The sequence below is a fragment of the Crinia signifera genome, chromosome 4 (genome assembly GCF_055691185.1).
Source record: "Crinia signifera chromosome 4, ASM5569118v1, whole genome shotgun sequence".
NCBI lineage: Eukaryota > Metazoa > Chordata > Amphibia > Anura > Myobatrachidae > Crinia > Crinia signifera.
The window spans coordinates 69566525-69588406 of NC_139220.1; the positions used below are offsets into that span (position 1 = coordinate 69566525).

Sequence of the window (21882 nt, forward strand, 5' to 3'; positions counted from 1 at the left end):
GAGGGAGAGCACTCAGAAGCGTCCTCTGACTACACAGCAAGATCCTGCTGGCACTGCAGAGACAGCGCTGCTGATTGGCTGCTGCTGTCTCAGTGCATATTCTCCTGCAGCTGCGGAACCTTCTGCAGGACGTCACCCACCCCTACATGTCAGTAACATGGTAGGGACAATGCACCCGACCTGAGTTCCTGCCCACTCCCAGCTGTACTGTTATTGGCTCCCGGGCGGCATATGTAATGAGAGCAGTGCATATTGAATGAGCCGCACGTGTACCCGCTCATTACATATGCATCCCTGCTGCTGCCCCCAGGCATAGGCTGCTGCCCTAGGAAATTGCCTAGATTGCCTATGCCTAGGGCCGGCTCTGTCGGAGACATACAGCAGCATAGAAATTAAGCTTGGGATGACGTTTTGAGCCAACTGCCTACTTACTAATTCTGTAGTATTCATCTGTGGAGCATTTTCCACCTAGAGGTTAAACTGTGTACTGCATGGCATGGATTGTCGCGTTGGAATACCATGCGTTATGAAATGCTTTGACCGGGTTCACATGCCATTATATTCTGCGACTGGGAGGCTTGAATGGCGGGATATAAGCAAATTATATAATGCAAAGTGAGATCTAGACCTTTATTTTAGGGGGTTTTGCTGGTATTGTCTTTTGGTGTTATACCTTCTTTACCTTTGGTATTTACTACTGCACTGTGTTCTTACTGCCATATTATTAGATTTTGACTTACTATGAACAACTGTCTCTGCTTTGGGGAGGGAGGATTTGCCAAATCCACATACAGACAGTATGTAGCCAGTGTTCCCATGGTTATTCAGTCTACACCTTATTTCATATACAACAACCAGCAATAAGTTTGGCACTAATATTAAACAATAATTCAATTGCATGTGAATAGTATTTACAGCTGCAGTAGACCAACGTGTCTGTACAAATACGTTTAAAATTAAGCTCCAATGACTCCTTACAGGAGGGGGGTAATTGGGTGAACCTTACCTAAAATAAACAGAATATGTCACTGCACTTCTTTATTAAACAAAGAAATGGATGGGTAATGGCTGAATCAATCCGAGTCACACACAAATTATCAAAAAAATTGCAATTATTGCAAATTTATTAATATACAAATAGTTTATACGATCATAGCAAACATAGGGGGGGGTTCTGGTTGCACAGAACCCCCCCTCCTCTTGGCAAGTGCCTTAAATTATGACAACAAAAACAATACAACACACACACAGAACACACACTCTTAAACATAGCACAGATACACAACACACACACACACACACATGTATACATAGCGCACCTCACACACTTACACATTGGACAGCAACATATACACATACATAGGGGTGTGCACTCGGAAATAGAGACTCCACAACTTGGAGAAATGCAACAACGTTTCAGTTTATCCAACTGTTTTTCAAGTCACCTGGTAGGGCGGCAAGGGCTGTAAGTATAAATGTTTGTTCTTTATTTGCTTTGGTAACTTGAAAACAGTTTGATAAACTGAAACGTTGTTGCATTTCTCCAAGTTGTGGAGTCGCTATATATATATATTTATATATATATATATATATATATATATATATATATATATGAGGCAGCCACGGCTGCTGGCGGCACTCAGATGAGGGTTTTGACAATGTGAATAAAGAAGCTGGAGCCCTGCATAGCTTAGTTGCTAACCGTTTCGGAAATTTTAATTCCTTCGTCAGAGATCAAAACAAAAATACAGAGCTCTTACCTATATAAGCTCCCACCACACACCCCGTGCTGCAGACTCCGGCAGCCCGGCTCCGGTGACAGAGGCTGACGTCATTGGTGCTGCGCCCTGCATCAGCCAGAGCCATGGATATCTGCGTAAACAATCAAGTGAAGGACAGGTAAGTAATGTAGCATATGCGGGAGTTGCAGAAAGACATAATAACATCATGCAAATATATGTGATATGTCATGTATAAGTAACACCAGTGCTGTAAAAGCATCGGAGAGAATACTAAGCAGGTTCCGAATAAACAATGAAATGAATACTACATGCAAGACGGAGAAAACTCGGCACAGTATCAACAAAGGGCAGTCACTGCAAATGATGGGAAGGGCACATGAAACGAAGGGTATGGGAGAATGATGATCAAAGAAGGGGGGGGGGGGCTGTCCAGGTCATGAGTCACAAAAAACAATTGAGACAGGTATTCTTTGAGACCCGATGGTGATATGGTGTTGAGTTTGTAAATCCAGGCTGCTTCCCTCTGCAGCAGGAGTTTCTGACGATCACCTCCTCTTCTGAGGGGGGCAACCTGTTTAAGCATCCAGTACCGCAACGAAGGTAGCGTGTGTCTGTGGTCTTTGAAGTGGCGTGCGACCTTCTAGGTCAAGTTTGATGGATGAGCGGTGGGCCGCCATACGTTCTTTGAACGTGCGGGTGGTCTTGCCCACATACAATAGACCACATGGGCATTGGATGGCATAGACCACGAATCTGCTTCTGCAGGTCGGCGTCTGTTTGATCATGATGGTAGCACCCGATGTGGGATGTTTGAAAGAGTTCCCAATTGTAAGGAAGAGGCAGGTAATGCAGCCAACACACATATAATTCCCCGGCTTTTTCGTGAGGAAATGCTAGTTGGTTTTGCGTAACCCAGTAACGTCACTTTTAACAAGGTAATCCTGCAGATTGCGCCCTCTTTTGTAACAAGGTAGCAAGGTGGACGAGCGGAGTTGAGGGAGGTCTGGATCCTGGGATACCAATAGCCAGAACATTTTGGCTGTGTTGACAATCTCACTACTGTAGGTGGAGAAGGTGTTGATGAGGGGGAACTTTGTCTGAGGCAGACATGGCAGTCCTTAACCGGGGGCTGTCCTTTGTGCCCACTAACCAACATGATGCTTTCACCAGCAAGGTCGAACTACACCGCTTTGGCCGCACACTCAGACTTAAAGAATATTTTGGGGACACCGTGTCTATTCCGCAATCTCTACCACCTGCCATCCGTACTAAGTCTCTCTTTGACCCGCCCTCTACTAGTGCCTCTCTCAAAAGCTACAACAAAATTCTGGATAAAAAAGCTTGCACTGCCATCGATGCCAGCATTCTCAGGCACAAGAACATGCCTCAAGTTGAACTGAAAGCCTTACGGGACCTCAGTAAATACGACGACATCGTCGTAAGACCTGCGGACAAATGAGGTGCCGTGGTAGTTATGGACCTCGATTTCTACATTGAGGATGTGTATAAGCAATTGGCAGATGGCACTGTATATCACAGACTTGATAATGATCCGACCAATGAATTCAAAAAAGAGGTTGACGGCATCCTTGCCTCAGCTGTCAGAGAGAACATCATCTCCAAACACTGCATGGAGGCTCTTACTGTAACCAACCCCACCATTCCTTTGCTATACACAATACCCAAACTGCACAAGAACCCGTCGCATCCACCTGGGCGCCCTATTATATCCACCAGGGGATCTATGTATTACTCCATTTCTCAGTACTTGGACGCTTTTCTTCAACCGGTGGTCCAGGAGCAGTCGTCTTATTTGAAAGACACCACCAACCTGATACTCAAACTACAAACTCTTCCATCATTACCCCCCACAGTACACTGTGTACAATGGACGTAGTTAGCCTCTACACCAACATCCCCCATCAAAGAGGCTTACGGGCGACCCAGCGGCTGATCACTGGCAGTACCACATATAAGGGACCCGATATTCAATTATACCTTCAATTACTTGAACTCACACTGACCCACAATTACTTTCTTTCCAAACAAGGAGGACGTCATTGATGTACCTCAGGTACAAGGCTAAATGCTCAGCAATGGATGGTTGGGACAGTATGAGGTCCTTCTCCACCTCAAACATGAAGGCCTTGGCATAGGTAGGGGCCACGCAACTGCCCATCGCGTAGCCTTTAAGCTGCAGGTAGAAAACCTATGCCAACGCCTTCATGTTTGAAGTGGAGAAAAAACCCTAAGGTTGGAAATGCTGCGCTAATTGGTTACTATCTCTTTAAAAATCAATACACCATGAATGGCCATACGTGCAATAACAAGATGGAGACTGTCTTATAAAAGTATCAAAAAAGTATTTATTACATGTAAGTCTCTTATATAATAGGCGGCCACCTATAAAACAACAATTTTTTATATATATAAATCGATTATAAAAATCAAGAAATGATTGTAATGTGCATACAATTAAAAAACCATACACAGGAATGAGCTTTGAAATTAGATGTTATTAAATGCTTTTTGTAATAGTGGTGTATTTCTCCGATTTTACAACATCGATGTTTCCGGGATCTTTGGATAATGTGGAAATATATTACCAAATGGGTACAGTATCCCTGTACAAGGGAAATAGCCAAGCTTGTACCTGCAGTGATGCTGGGCCACGGCACTTCACAGCGGGGAGTCTCATGATGAAAAGTTGCCTTGTATGGGGGCAGTTCTTAAATATCAATATAGGTGTACTGGAGGTGGGTGTGTAATAATTGCATATCTCACCTAGACCTCCAGAAAAAGATGTTCTTTCCTTTTATAGGTTTCACGAAGTGTCCCGCCGTACGCAGTAGACAAGGTGATTGATAGGGGCAGACTAGATGGGCCAAATGGTTCTTATCTGCCGTCAAATTCTATGTTTCTATGTTTCTATGACCAGGGGAGTGCGGTCAGATGTATTTGCACTTAGCGTATGTCAGCTTTCTCCGATGTCAGCTGCTCAGTGCTTGGGTGAATTGGAGGTCGTTCCTTGTTGGGGACTGATGACCAGTTAAGAGAAAAAATAAAATAAAAGTGTGGGGAAAACCGTGCCCAATCCGTGAGTTCAATAAGACAGCGAACTGCTGTCAGTCGCCGATGGTGACTAGTGTCCGTGAAAAATTAAAGTCCTGTCGGGGGGGTATGCAGCGCTGTCTTCTCAACTCTGTTGACTCAATGTCGGTTCTTTGAGCGATGGTGTGATGCTTGAGAGATGGTTCGGAATGTGGAGTGAATAATATTCTTTTCCCTTGTGTGGCATACCATAGGTCTTGTCTGTTTTAGAGAGGGGAGGTTCTTATCTTTCGATATTATCGGCCAGAGGGCCCTTGAGGCTCTTGGAATCACTGGACTGGTGGTATTGTATCTGGACATCCATGGTAGTGTGTCAGCCAAGGGCGTAACTACCATAGGTGCAAGGGGTGCAGCTGCTATGGGGCCCAGAGCTGAAGGGGGGCCATCTTTGATGTCTAAGTAATATATGTTTCATACAGTTATCACCATCAGTTTCTAAATAGGGGGTCCTGACAAACATTTGCTAAGGGGCCTATGAATATCTAGTTACGCCCATGGTGTCAGCCATCTGTCTACTTCTGGGGGTCAGTAAGGTCGCTCTGGGGATCTGTAAGATTTCTTGTTTCTGTAGATCCATTTCATGCCGAGGGTATCCCCAGTTAACAAATTTCTGTATTTATTTAACTCGATCTCGGTGTTCGTGGAATCGCTGCTGATGCGAGCAGCCCGGATCATTTGAGATCTTGGCAGGGCTTTGACAAGTGAAATCGCATCGCGCAGCAAGTAGAGTGCTGTGCAATGCGATGTCCATATGAAGTGCACGTGAGTACTTATACAATGAAATATTGCATAGAATCGCAGGGCACCAGTTGCGATGCGATATTTCATAGTAGAAGCATGGTCATAGATGCAGCCATCTCAATAACTTTCAATAAATCATCAGCAGCTCTGAGGTATGCTTCTACTCCTCAACACTTTTGTTGGTAAGCTGCTCAATCAGAGGTCTGTCACTCAGGTGCCAAAAGGGAGGGGCAATTCTGGTTAGGAAAACAACATTTTGTATCCCAATTGCACACTGGGTGAGAGATATCTACATAATAATCAGATAACACAGAGATTTTGGTTGCGTATATCTGCAGATATAGGGCTAAGCCCCCAGGCCGTACGTCAAGGCATCTCTGTCACTGGGGGTCCCTAATACTGGGTATGGGTCTGGGGTGTGTGCCCCCAACATGCCGACACAGGCTGAGTACTCCAGGGCAGCACACAAATGAAAATTAGTAGGGGTTAATAAGAAGCACATAGGTGCTATGTAGGGAAGTGAAGGTGTGATTAAAATACAAAATATATACAATGTGATAGGAAAAAATAAGTGTTAATAAAGTGTTAGGGTGTGCTAACCTGGAGCAGACCAGCCCTACCAACACAGGGGGCACCACACTCCCAAACCCATCCCATTAGCAATAACATATATGTCTGGGCTTAATAGCCCAGTGTAAGGCCACATGATAATGGCGTATAACATCTGAGAGCCAGCTTACCTGGAGCTACCCCTGGTACCCTGCTTCTACTCCTGTCAGAATATCACCTCAGAGTGATTTCTGAGAGGATCTGACAGGGGGCGGGAATGACAGGGACCGGGATTGGGAAAATCGCATCGCATGCTACTATAACGTGATGCGATGCGATTTCACTACGTAGGCGTATGTAAGAAAACTGTGCGCCCTGCTAGGAAACAAGTACCTGTAAACCTACTGTAGAAATGGTTGTGAAGGGATTGTAAGAATGTGTAAACATATTTTGATTTATGTATTACTTTTCAATGGATCCCTCTGTGGCATACTTAAGCTGGCCATAAACTTACGCAATTTGGCCGATTTCACCCGATTCCACTGGATTCGTCTGAGACATCGGGTGTAAAGTGGCCAGATCGCATGTGTGTGACTTCCATTTCGATGCACGTTCTTGTACACTTTGAATCAGACCTGATAAAGATAAATCAGAATTGCAGCTGTCAGTGGACATCACGGCTGCTTTTTAGCAGCTGTGATATATTGCATCCAGTTTCCCTTGAACTCCCTGGCAGTTTCCCAGGAGTCCAGTGGCGTAACTGCAAAATCTGCACCACCAACCCCCCTGGAAAATTTTGTCCCCCTTACCCCTCTTACCGCCGCCATGTCTGTGGCAGGGACCCGTAGATCTACTTGACTGCGTCCCAGTGCTCTTCCCGGCTCCTGCTGCTAATGAAAGATGACCTTCACAAGGCTATTTATTCCTAGGCTATTTATTCATAAGCAGCAGGAGCCAGGCGGAGCGCCGGCATGCAGACAAGTAGATCTGCGGGTCCCGGCTACGGCAAGCAGAGGCGTAAGGCAGGTCCCAGGCTGCGGCAGTGCAGCGCAGCGATAGCCCCTGCAGACCCCTGGTGCCCACACTTAATCAGCGCCTCCCCGCCATCATGGGGTCTGCGGGGCTATTGTTACGCCATTGCTTCTGTGCAATTTTACATGCAATAAATCATATATGTAAAAATGGCCCATAAAGTGAGAAACCAGATGGAAGGACTCCCAGGGAGCTGCTGGGGGAGATCAAGGAAAATTAGATGTGGCTTGTGCCTAAGACAGGTCACACTAATGTATGGGGGCCTTTACCTACTTCACTCCTATCCGGAAGAGGATAATGGATTGGATTCTCTAAAAATAATGCGAAAGTAGGTAATCATGGTGTGGGTTTGCCATATTACACTGGACTATAATGTGATTTTCAGAGAATTGACATCATCTACATTAGAAATATTTCAGGCCCGAACACACTATTTAGACGGTTGTACGCTGTGTTGTGTGTTTTTGTATGATGTGCATTCCCGTGGGTCGTGAAGTGCTGCACACATGGGACCTCTTCTGGTCCGTTCACAGCCAGCATTCATTTGCACGGGGACCGATGTTTTGTGTATGCACATGTGCAGCTGCATTTCTGCCGTATACGCTGTGTACATGCTGCCACGGGGAACAGACTGTTCGCTGGGTGAATGCACCCCAGGCTGTGGCCGGGGGGCGCGGGGCGGCGGCGGACAGTCTCGCCCATGGGAGCGCCCATCGTTTCATGGGCATTCCCATGTAAATGCTAGGCATCCCTATGGTATCCTATGGTATCGGGCCATGATGTCGGTGTTGGGGGGGGGCAGCTGACGTCAACGCAAGTCAGCTGCCCACCCTCTTCCTCCCAAGGGTGTACACAAATCTAAGTGACCTGAGAGTTACTTAGATATGTGTGCACGTTCCACATCATTTGATGGTCGGGCGTACCACCATTCGCAGTGCGGGTTTTGGTTCACTTGCAGGAGTGCGCATTTGCATCCGAGCGAATCAACCAAAATAACCCCCATGATCTGAAGATGCTGCTAATGACCATTACTGTGGGAGTTGAAGATCTTACAATTGATATTATGTGAAATTACACACATTAGATCTGTTGTGTCTCTGAGAAGCTGCCGGGGAAATGGTTACACAACTCAGATCTGATGCTGGTCGCCATGATGTATGGCCAACTTTACAGTAAGGGCATGATGCTCTCACTGCCAAGATAGATGTGTTTGTGGGATCATATGGAGTAGAGGGGTTATAATAGAAAAAGGTTTTATGTGTTTTCCATCTTATTTTGTTTGAGTGTAATTTTTTACAAGTGAGTCACTACTTTCTTTGTTCAGAAGGGAGCATCTGTTAATCTTCCCCATTTTAGATTTCCTAGTATCTGTGTACGTAATGCATGGTTTCTGAGTGTTTGTTTTCTTGTTATTGATTGTGTAGTATGTAATTGCCGGTTGTTTTTTTTGTAAACTGGTTACAATTTGCTTAGTAACAATAGGAGCTATTTTGGATGAAGTGTTTTGTTTATAAGAGTAACCAAAATGCCATGTTTTTGTCTGTAAGACATGGAGTATGCAGCATGCACTATAGGTTGTTTGATTGCGGTCCATTGTTAATAAACATGCAACACTGTCAAATATATTTCTGTTCTTTTATTTGTGCTTTATTTGTAATTGGTGCATTTTCTGTTGTTTTTTTTTTAGTTTCTAAGATTTACTTAAGGGCCTAAACAGGTAGCGATGAGTGCTCCGAGCATTGTCGATCGATCATAATGCTCAGATCACACAGCGCTGCGCTGCTGAACGATCTGTTACAGCCAGTGTTCTCATCATTTTGCCCCTACACACAGAGAGATGTAGGGGCATTTTCTAACTAGTGAGTTAACTTAGAAAATACACCTTAATTGCTACGTGTGTAGTCCCCATTAATGCGTGATATAATGTAATGTAACCTTTTCTTTCTTAGATTTGTTTAGTTGTTTTAGAGCTGTGTGGGTTTAATTTATTTTGGTGCATGTAGCAGTGTTCAGCATTATAGGAGATGTTATGTTGAAATTTTTGGTATAGCTACAGAAGAATCCTCAATCTTTTGAGTAGCTGGTTGTTGTTGTTATGTATGTCTTCAAGTAGTTGTTTGTATAAGTCTTGCTGGTGTATGGGAAGCACGTAAATAGATGATTTCGTTATATTTCAGAAGACGGGATAAGGCCATTGGGTCACCAGCACGTTGTTAGACAGTCATTAGGTCGACACCATCAGGCCAACATTTAGGTCGACATGTGTCTAGGTCGACATGCAGGAAAGTCGACATGAGTCTAGGTCGACATGGTTTATTTCGACAGGGTCATAAGATCGACATGGTTTAGGTCGACATGGGGTTTTGCACTGTTTTTTACCCAAATATCGACACAGTCGCCATGGACACAGGTTAAAGTGCACAGCATCCCCTCGCATGGCTCGCTGCGTTCATCATGCTTTGGGCTTGGTGCCTCGCTACGCTTGGCATATTATTTTATTCTCCTACCACACCCCAGTGGATTGTAGAGCATGAAATACCGCACATGTCGGCTCAAAAGTCAGTGAAAAATCCCATGTCGACCTTTTGACTGTTGACCTAACCAATGTCGACCTAATGACCCTGTTGACCTAACCCATGTCGACCTAGACACATGTCAACTAAGAACTTGCTGGTGACCTAATGACCATATCAAGTGTATTGGGGTTCCTGCTAGTGCATGAAGAAATTTGCATCCAGAGGACGGAGCTTAACAGAGGTGGAGCCGTGGAGGGATTCTAGAGGTTCGGGAATCGGAGGCATCTGAAGATGGCAGAGATTGCTGTTGTAATGTTCAAAAAATGTGGCATTTGCAACAGAGTCTGATGAATTAGATTTTATTGTGACAGAATACCTGATCAAGATTGAAAAAGTAAGCTGGTTATATCTTCAATATTCCCTGTTTTGCCTTTATTATGAATGGACAAAGTGCTTACATTCTACCGGCGCAAGGGAGAAATTTACTTTTCACCTACTGTACATTTGTAGAAAGGAAGGGATAGACCCCTAAGTGACATTTTGCAAGGCAGAGAGTCAGTGCCTATGATCAATGACACCTGAGATAACGTTTCCAAGGGAAAATGAAAGACCGTAAATGATACTTACAGGCAGTCTTGCGTTCTGCTATCAGTTCATCTGGAAAACTGTCTGCTGAAGTGAAAAGTTTATCAGGCTGTTTATTTTGGGAAGTACACAGTGTTATTAAATCATTTCTATAGCTTTAGATAATACCTGAGGATTCATGTGACAAACACATTACTTACAGCAGTAACTGAATTCATTTAACTATAGCCTTTAAAGGGTATGGGGATTAGCATCATTAGAGCCTCATAAATGAATGGTGCAATTTCACCAAAAGAAAAACAACAACATTATAGCAATATATAATATAAATATATTTAATAGTTACACATCATAAGCTTAATACAATTTATTGAAAATAGCTCTATGGGTGTACATACAAATCCAGTATTGTGAATGGATAAAAGAATTGTCTGTGATCATAAGATTTATTAACTGTAACGATCACAACACAGCAGAAGTGATTATTTCATATTAAACTTTGTATTGTTACTTATGTACAGCCCCTCTCCTTTCCCACTGGTGCAGTCACCAAGTACAGATGCAGAGTGCCAGGAGAATGGCATTCGCATCATTTTCTCAGTGATTTGTGTGGTGGCGATGTAGAGGGGTGTATAATCCGTGGGCACAAAGTGTTGATGTGGGCACACTCTGCACCCATTATACATACCTCTACATGTCTACATACGTGTTAAACCAATTCTCTGAGTAATGCTCAGTTCTGCTTTTGTATCTCTCTGTAGTAAACGGCTCTGTAGGGAGAAAATCTATTCAGTGCATGTGCAGAACTACCTTGCTCTTCCTTTCCTCAGAGTGCCATTTTATATGGTAGCTCTCATCTGCTCAGTATTCACTACTGAAAGAGAGGGGAAGGGACAGTGTCATACTGGGGCATGAAGGACCCACCAGGGGAATGCACTCATAAGTGTCTATGGTTAGGGGTGTGGCCAGCCAATAAAGAGGCTTGGCTATAGTAAATACTGCAAGCGCATGCATGATAATGTAACAGATTAATAACAGGAATGCACTGAAGAGAATTCACCATAATACTGGGCATTATAAGGTAACATACAGTATGCATAATGTTAGTTTCAAGTTCAGAAGCTGGATCATGATCCATAGAGTAGGATGTTGGCCCACCCAGGGTTTCCCTTGAAAGGGGCCACAGTCAAGTTGCAGGGATATTAAAAAAAAAAAAAAAATAAGTACATTTACAAAAGAGAAGGTTTTACAGAACTATTAAAATGATAAAAGTGGATAAAGGAAACGGTCAGATAGTATACATCCGATGATACTAAAAGAGCTTAAAGGGGTTCTGGTAGCACCATTAACAGAATTATTCAACCAGTCACTAGCTACCGGAGTAATTCCAGAGAACTAGAAAAGAGCGAACATTGTACCATTGCACAAAAGTGGAAGAAAGGAAGATGCAAGCAACTGCCGCCCAGTGAGCCTTACATCTGTAGTAGGGAAATCGATGGAAACTTTTAAAAGAAAGAGTTGAACATTATCTCAAATTCAGTAATATACAGGATCCCAAACCAAATGGCTTTACTTAGGGGAGATCATGTCAAACAAACCTATTTTGACTGTGTGACTAAAGTAAAAGATAAAGGGGTCGTCCATTTTAGCTTATCTAATTTAACTTTAGTAAGGAATTTTACACTGTCTCACATCACAGACTGATGAAGAAAAAATAAATTGATTTCCCATAGCACACTGAATGATATCAGAAACTAGATTTAAAAATCACATGGTAGTAATTTCAGAGATTTTGGATACATATATCTGCAAATAAATGGGTAAGCCCCCAAGCAGTGCATTGAGGCTTCTCTGAGTATTGGGAGTTCCTACTGTTATATTTAGGGGTGGGTAGCGGCACACCAATAAATCAGCATAAGCCAGAAAGCCAAGAGCAGCACACCAGTGAAAAAACTAAAGTGTTATTAAGCATTAATAAGCATTAATAAGACGTTAGAGCAATGAAAGTGAACAGTGTTTTTTTTCTTTCTCAGTATTACCCCTCCCTTTCTTGATGGGGTGGACAGCTGTCCAACCCCAGGTGTGTATGCATTGAGCGATTTTCAGGCCAGCATTTTCCCCCAATTTTCCCCATCATTGCTGTACATGCATACCCGGCAAAAAATGTCCAGTGTGTATGCACACAAGGAGGGGTAAAACATATGGTTGATGGTCTAGGTAGACTAGGGAAATGGTCAGTCAAGAGCATGGCAATTACAGTTAAATACCATTAAAATGCAAATCCATGCACTTAGGGTCCATAAAATCAGATTGCTAAATATAGTATTGAAGGCACTATATTGTAAACTACTGAGAAGAAAAGGGATCTACAGTAGAAGTACTGTAACTATTTCAGGTGAGGCTGGTAAGCAATGAGGAAGGCAAGTCAATTGCTTGGTTGCATAAATTGAGGAATCCACAGAAAGAAGCAATGATCTTTTGCATCCCCAATATATTTAAAAAGCCTACAATTTGCTCTGAAGAGAGAGAGAGAGAGAGAGAGAGAGAGAGAGAGAGAGAGTGAATATAAAACAGGCATAGCTGAGAACCATGATGTCTAGTTAAAATATCCATTTAAGACTATTTTCTGTGGAATCCATACATTAAAATGCAGCAAAATAAAACAATAACTATGTAAGTGTCCAGTGCAGATGATTTGCCTTTTCAGCAAAAAGAAGACCCCAACATTAGCTGAGTTACATGGGGCCAGAAGGCTCACTTACATCGGGAATGGATCATTAGGTCACCAGCATGTTGGTCGAAAGTCATTAGGTGGACACCATTAGGTTGACATGAGTCTAGGTCGACACGCAGAAAGGTTGACATGAGTCTAGTTCGATATGGGTTATGTCGACATGGTCATTAGGTTGAAAAAGCCGTCTCCCCCAATAGCGTTGGGCAGGGGGAAAGTGGCTCAGTGTGTACTTACATGCTGGGCATAATCGCCCAGTGTGTATGGACCTTAATCCTGGTGATTACTAGTCATTTTATATATAGTGAGGATTACTATATTGCATTACTTTTATCACATCTAATGGAATCATCACAGCTCTATAGTAACACCACTGAGTGTGTCCAATGGCTATACTATACTTTACATCTAGAATAGTAGGGATGTAAGCTTACACTATTAATATATTATATTATTATGCAATATTATTGGTGTCTTTGTACTTTATTCTAACATTGCTTTTTATAAATGTTTACATGATAATAATAATAATAATAATCATCATCATCATCATCATCATCATAATAATTATTATTATTATTATTATTATTATTATTATTATTATTATTATTATTATTATTATTATTATTATGTTTATACCTTTGGTTGTTTACAGCTCCAGAGATGTTTTACCCAAGAGATCAAATTTGCTATTCTTTTGCTGTTGACTGGTGGTCCTTAGGAGTTACAGCATATGAACTTCTAAGAGGCAGGGTAAGAACACCATGTACAGTGTTTTCTCTTTTAATGTACAGACGGTCATAAGTATTATAGATATTATATGTACAATTGGTGTATCATGATTAGAGATGTGCGGCGGCCACTTTTTCTGGTTGTGGTTTTGGAGCTGGATCTCCCTTCGTGTTTTGGATCTGGATTGGTTTTGGCAAAACCACCCTTGTGGGTTTTGGTTTTGGTTTTGGATCTGGATTTTTATGAAAAAATGCTAAAAATGGCTAAAATAACAGAATTTAGGCCTGTTTTTGCCCCTAAAGTATTATTGACCTCAATAACATTAGTTTCCACTCATTTCTAGTCAATTTTGATCATTTCACAGCTTACAAAATTGTTATCATTTACTGTAGTTGGGCCAAAAGGGTATATACCGAGGTAGCTGGATGAGTAAGCTAAGCAACAGCAGTCGGCATCACATACATGTGGACCTTACACTTCCAACCTGGCAGAGCGGCACTGCAGGGGCAGACAGGGTGGCAGTTTAATAAACTATCCCAAAAAAAGAGAAATGCTCCAAAGAGCAAATACAAAGGGGAAGCGGCCTTGTCATGACTGGTGGTAGCAGCTTCAGCACTTCTATCAGGTTGCTGATCTCCCACTATTTCCTCCTCCATCATCCTCCAAAAATGTGTTTTTATTTTATTTATTACTTGGTACTTGTGGAGTATCACGGCTCCCATCGCATGCCATCGCATGCCATATGTAGTGGCATGAGATGGCATGCGATGAGATGCGATTTTTACAGTTTTTTAGCAATTTTTTTAGCAAAAATCGCATCGCATGCGATGCGATCGCATGCGTTTTTGCACTGAAATGCATCCAAATGCATTGAAATGTGTAGCAAACATGTTAAATGCCCCAAAATGTCATTTTTCAGAGTGTACCACCCCCACTATCAAAGCCAACCCGAAGCGTGGCGAGCGCAGCGAGCCCGTGAGGGGCGGCGATACGCGTCCTACGACCTTTTCATACCCCCACTATCCACGTCGGCGTGGAGTTGAGAATAGAAAGTGTGGCGAGCGGACGCGGACACCTGTGAAGCCCGCGAGGGGACGCGGATACCTGTGAAGGTATCCGCGTCCCCTCGGGGGCTCGCTGCGCTCGCCACGCTTCGGGCTCTGTGGCTCGCTGCGCTCGCCACACTTTCTATTCTCAACTCCACGCCAACGTGGATAGTGGGGGTATGAAAAGGTCGTAGGACGCGTACCGCCGCCGCTTGCCATGCTTCGGGTTGGCGTTGATAGCGGGGGTGGTACACTCTGAAAAATGATATTTGGGGGCATTTAACATGTTTGCTACACATTTCAATGCATTTGATCGCATGCAATGCAATGCTATTTTTTAGCATGCGATGGACATCGTGGGAGCCGTGATACTCCACAAGTACCTATTACTTTTATTTATTTTTCTTACTTTACACTGGACACAGCCTGTCACACTGGACACTGCCCCTGGACACAGCCCCTGGACAATGGACACAGCCTCTGGACACAGCTTCTGTACACTAGACACAGCCGTCACACTGGACACAGCCTCTGGACACCGCCCCTGGACACAGCTCCTGTACACTGGACACAGCCTGGACACTGCCCCTGGACACTGGACACAGCCCGTCACCCTGGACACAGCCCCTGGACAATGGACACAGCCTGTTACCCTGGACACAGCCAATGGACAATGGACACAGCCTCTGGACACCGCCCCGGGACACAGCTCCTGTACACTGGACACAGCCGTCACACTAGACACTGCCCCTGGACACAGCCCCTGGACACTGGACACAGCTCCTGTACACAGCTCCTGTATACTGGACACAATCCCTGTACACTGGACACAACCCCTGGACACAGCCCCTGTCACACTGGACACTGGATATATGTAGTCACACTGGACAATGATTACATGTCACACTGGACACAGGATATATGTCGTCACACTGAACAATGGATATATGTCACGCTGGACACAGGATATATGCCGGCACACATTACATGTCACACTGGACACAGGACATATGTTGTGACTTGTGACACTGGATACAGGATATATTGTCGTCACACTGGACACAGTATATATGTCGTCACACTGGACACAGGATATATGTCGTCACACTGGACACTGGATATATGTCGTCACACTGGACACTGGATATATGTCGTCACACTGGACACTGGATATATGTCGTCACACTGGACACTGGATATATGTCGTCACACTGGACACAGGATATATGCCGGCACACATTATATGTCACACTGGACACAGGATATATGTTGTCACTTGTGACACTGGACACAGGATATATTGTCGTCACACTGGCCACTGGATATATGTCGTCACACTGGACACAGGATATATGTCGTCACACTGGATACAGGATATATGTCGTCACACTGGACACTGGATATATGTCGTCACACTGGACACTGGATATATGTCGTCACACTGGACAATGGATATATGTCACGCTGGACACAGGATATATGCCGGCACACATTACATGTCACACTGGACACAGGATATATGTTGTGACTTGTGACACTGGACACAGGATATATTGTCATCACACTGGACACAGGATATATGTCGTCACACTGGACACAGGATATATGTCGTCACACTGGACACTGGATATATGTTGTCACACTGGACACTGGATACATACCTCCCAACTTCTGTGTTGGGGAAATAGGGACACTAGCGCCCGAAAAGGGGGCGGGGGCGTATGCAAATGAGGGCACGGCTTATGCTAATTAGCCGTGACCTCATTTTCCTACTAGAATAGACGCTGTGCGCATGTGCACAGCGTCTATTCTATTAGATTGGGGGGGTCTCCCAACTGCCACCCCCCGCAGCAGGACAATGCCTGCCGCGGGTGGGACAGCGGGACAGGACCCGAAAATCGTGACTGTCCCGCTGTAATCGTGACAGTTGGGAGGTATGTGGATATATGTCGTCACACTGGACAATGGATATATGTCGTCACACTGGACAATGGATATATGTCACGTTGGACCCAGGATATATGCCGTCACACAATGTTTACATGTCACACTGGACACAGGATATATGTCGTCACACTGGACAATGGATATATGTCGTCACACTGGACACAGGATATATGTCGTCACACTGGACACAGGATATATGTCGTCACACTGGACACTGGATATATGCCGTCACACTGGACACTGGATATATGTCGTCACACTGGACAATGGACACAGGATATATGCCGGCACACATTACATGTCACACTGGACACAGAATATATGTTGTGACTTGTGACACTGGACACAGGATATATTGTCGTCACACTGGCCACTGGATATATGTCGTCACACTGGACACAGGATATATGTCGTCACACTGGACACAGGATATATGTCGTCACACTGGACACTGGATATATGCCGTCACACTGGACACTGGATATATGTCGTCACACTGGACAATGGATATATGTCACGCTGGACACAGGATATATGCCGGCACACATTACATGTCACACTGGACACAGGCTATATGTTGTGACTTGTGACACTGGACACAGGATATATTGTCGTCACACTGGACACTGGATATATGTCGTCACACTGGACACTGGATATATGTCGTCACACTGGACACTGGATATATGTCGTCACACTGGACACTGGATATATGTCGTCACACTGGACAATGGATATATGTCACGCTGGACACAGGATATATGCCGGCACACATTGCATGTCACACTGGACACAGGATATATGTTGTCACTTGTGACACTGGACACAGGATATATTGTCGTCACACTGGCCACTGGATATATGTCGTCACACTGGACACAGGATATATGTCGTCACACTGGACACTGGATATATGTCGTCACGCTGGACACTGGATATATGTCGTCACGCTGGACACTGGATATATGTCGTCACGCTGGACACAGGATATATGCCGTCACACTGGACACAGGATATATGTTGTGACTTGTGACACTGGACACAGGATATATTGTCGTCACACTGGACACAGGATATATGTCATCACACTGGACACAGGATGTATGTTGTCACACTGGACACTGGATATATGTCGTCACACTGGACAATGGATATATGTCGTCACACTGGACAATGGATATATGTCATGCTGGACACAGGATATATGTCGTGAGTGACTCGTGACACTGGACAATGGCTAAGATATAGGCCGTCACACTGGACACAGCCCCTTGTATTACTGCAGCCCCTGTACACAGTGTACTACTCAGCAGCACTGCAGCCCCTGCGTGTGAGCACTGCAGCACTGAGTAAGTTAGTTAAATCACAAAAAACACAGGGTTCAGGGCTAAATAAATCACAACACAGGGCTTAGGGCTAAATAAATCACAACAGGGCACGGGCCACAGGACAGCCCCTGGACAGTGGACACTGCAGCCCCTGCGTGTGAGCACTGCAGCACCTAGTTAGTTAAATCACACTACAGGGCTCAGGCCTATAAACAGTCACTGACTCTCAATACAAGTCTACAACACAGGGCAGTGAGGGCACAGGGCAGGTCACGGAGCACAGGGCAGTGAGGGCACAGGGCAGGTCACGGAGCACAGCAAGGAGCACATGGCACGGAGCACAGCACAGGGCAGTGAGGGCACAGGGCAGGTCATGGAGCACAGGGCAGGTCATGGAGCACAGCACGGAGCACATGGCACAGGGCACAGAGCACAGCACAGGGCACACGGAGCTTTCCAACCACCCTCTTCCCTCTCCAAAATTGGAGTGAAGATGGCGGGGCGCGCGTGCGTCTTTTATAAGATCCCGCTCCCGCGAGAATCCGACAGCACGATGATGACGTTCGGCCTCGTTATTGGTCCGGAATTCAGGCGGGAACTCCCAAAGCCGACTCGGATCTGACCCGGATCCCCGATATTCGGATCTGTCGGATCTCGGGGATCCGGACCCGCTCATCTCTAATCATGATAGTAACCAGCTGTAAAGAGTGATATTGTGTATTTGCCCCCTGTCCACACAGGTGACATGCATACATGTGTGGATTGTGGCTTTTATGTGTATTGCGCTCATATTTGTGTCACTTGTGCTTGTGTTTTTTTATGCACCTAGAGAAATTAAACACAGCAATATTCTAATGACGTCAACCCAATCTGTTTGCTGGCCATTGGGGGGGGGGGGGGGGGGGCGTTAGTTGGGTGCAGGGACCCCCCACAATGGAGGTGAGTGGCTGTCACTCCTCTCCCCCCCGAGCAACTCGGCGGCTGCCGACGCATCGCCCCCCCCCCCCCCCCCCTGCAGATGGACAGCTGGCACAGGCTGACACCAGTGTCTCCCCCTGTGGAGTGACGTAGCGGCATCACCCCCGATGTGGCGCATCGCACCAGGCAACCCCTCCCCACCTCCCCCTGTGGAGCGGCGGCCGCATCGTAAAGTCCCCCCGTGTGGCGGCCGCATCACAAAGTCCGCCCCCCGTAGCTTGCACCGGCCCTGTCTGTTCACTGCTTTGTTAGGGGAGATCGTTTTGCTTGAACCATAGAGTAACAGCAACTCTTTTCTCTATTCCAAGTAACCAAGGTGCTTTTTGAACGGATTCTTAGGAATCATATATATTTTCTGTAACAAGCATCTGGGTTCTGTTGCTATAATGTCAAGCCCTATATGGGACTAACACAGACCCAACTAAAGAAAACCATGTCTTTGTAAATAGGAGACCATGCTTTCACAATCAGGGAAACTTATTAGGCATAGTCATAACTCTTTGTGCCCCACAGGAACATTCTGAAGTGTAGTGTAACCAGCGAAATATATGCCACATTGCAGTGACCCCTTACCATTATAACATCCACTGCACACATCACTGACTGAAAATGGAATGTCACCACTCACCACAGGCAGTCCTGGCCAGGTCAGATTGATAAACACATACCTCCCAACTGTCCCCATTTTCGCAGGACAGTCCTGTAGTTTTTGGGACTATTCTGTATCTCACCCGGGCTGGCAGTGCCTCGCGGTGAGGGGAAAGTTGTGAGTTCCATCTGCCTGAGGACCTGGGGGCATGGCCAGCAGCTTACACAGCCCTGGCCGTGTTTTCCAATTTTCCCATAACTATGTATGTTCTGTATCAGCTATGGCCCTCTAGCTGTTGGAAACTACACATCCCAGCATTGCTTGCCATAGATTTAGGGAAACATATACTTCCAATCTGAAAAATATTACGTACACAGTGGTTTAGTGAAAATTGGATATTTATTATAGTCTGCAATTTGAATAATAATATTAAATGCAAATAGTATATAAATAATAAGATAAAAAATGATTAAGATAAAAATTATTATATAGGATAGTATGCTAGCAGTATGCTACAGTATTACGCTATATAAATGTAACGACACACACCATCCTGAGGAAGCCTTGCTGGCGAAACTAGTCGATGTTTGTGGAGATCCCGCCAACGCCGTTTGCGCAATACGGCACTGACGGGTAAGTCTGCCGGCAGACCCCCTGTACCCTGGAAACAGGTACTCGTTTACTTCAAACCACTCCAACTATCCTAAAAGACTTTTCCCAACAGCTAATCAAGCTGCAGCTGGTTTGCATTTGCATTGGACTCTTTTATGTTTGTCTTGTGACCCCCAGTCCTTATGTATATGTATACCGGTATTATCTGTTACATTTATATAGCGTAATACTGAAGCATACTGCTAGCATACTATCCTATATAATAATTTTTATCTTAATCATTTTTTATCTTATTATTATAAATACTATTTGCATTTAATATTATTATTGTTCAAATTGCAGACTATAATAAATATCCAATTTTATTTTCACTAAACCACTGTGTACGTAATATTTTTCAGATTGGAAGTATAGCGCAGGGTGTACATCCCCCTTGTTTCCCTATTGCTCACAACTTTGGGTATTTGTAGTATACCCACACACCCAGCCGCTGACTACCAGTATTATTGGTCTGTGGCGCAGTCTTCTCTCCCCTCTCACCCAGATTTGCCATAGATTTAGCTTTTCCTAATAGCAAAAGAGTGGCAAGGCACAAGGCTGGTGCAAGCCCTGCCAGCGCCCTAGGTGACCCCTGCTCACACGCCCCCTCCACCCACCCGCCGGGGGGGAGGGGGCTTGCGGGCACCACCCACGGTCAGTGGCTCAGATGTCAGACCCACCTGCATTCTGCCTCTGCAGTGCCGAGGAGACCAGGAAGGAAGATGCAGCAGGTGGCAAGTATGGGACACCCAGCCAGGGGGGGATTGCAGGCACTGTTTCCCAGCAGGCAGGTGGGGGGGTTGCCTGGGGCTCTCAGCTGCTGAGCAGCAGGGGGGGGGGGGCAGCGGATTGCTGCTGTCCAGCAGGGGGGGGGTACAGCCTTCCACAAATTGCTGCTGTCTAGCTGGAGGAGGGGCCCGCCCATCATAATCCACTGGTGGGTACCAGGCGCGGGGGGGGGGGTGGCGGGGGGCGTATGGCTCACTGACTCACCTGCTTGGTTGAATTCCTGGCTGGGTGTCCCGTACTTGCCAGCTGCTGCTACACCTTTCTTCCTGATCTCAGAGGCACAGTACCACCCATCAGTGGCCGGCGCCGGTGGTGGCGCCGGCCCTGGCAAGGCATGATGCGGCTTTGTGTTTCACAACAGATTGTAGTTTGGATATGCCTGTTCTATACGGAACACTGATTTCCAACAAACAATGTTTTACAATAAATCAGATTTTATTTTACAGATAGTAAAATATTGCATTGAAAAATCTGTTTATTTCTATAATTGTAATAATGTGCTTTTTTATGCAGAGACCCTTCCACATTCACTCAAGCAGTGCAGCCACTGACATAGTACATGTGTTTCACACGGCAACTGTTACATACCCGCCTGCCTGGTCCAAAGAGATTGTGTCACTACTGCATAAGGTAAGGCGCTGTTGGGGCTGGATTAATCCTCAATGCCTTACAGGATAACTCCCTCTGTTATCTATACTCATTATGGAGCCCTAAAAGTTTACAGCCATTATAATGATACTCAGTTATTTTCCCTGCATGAAATGTATTTTGATGAACTGTTCTTTCGGGGATTCCTTGGTATACAATTCAGACCC

General features: G+C 45.0%; 1 protein-coding gene across 1 annotated transcript in view; it reads left to right on the plus strand.

The window, feature by feature from the left end:
* The window catches only part of LOC146074088 (serine/threonine-protein kinase 32A-like), a 496785-nt gene that overhangs the window by 421914 nt on the left and 52989 nt on the right, over positions 1–21882 (plus strand). Inside the window, exons 8-9 of the mRNA XM_083181822.1 lie at positions 13663–13760; positions 21581–21697. Coding sequence (XP_083037948.1) covers positions 13663–13760; positions 21581–21697 — 215 coding nt within the window. The remainder of the gene's footprint in view (positions 1–13662; positions 13761–21580; positions 21698–21882) is intronic.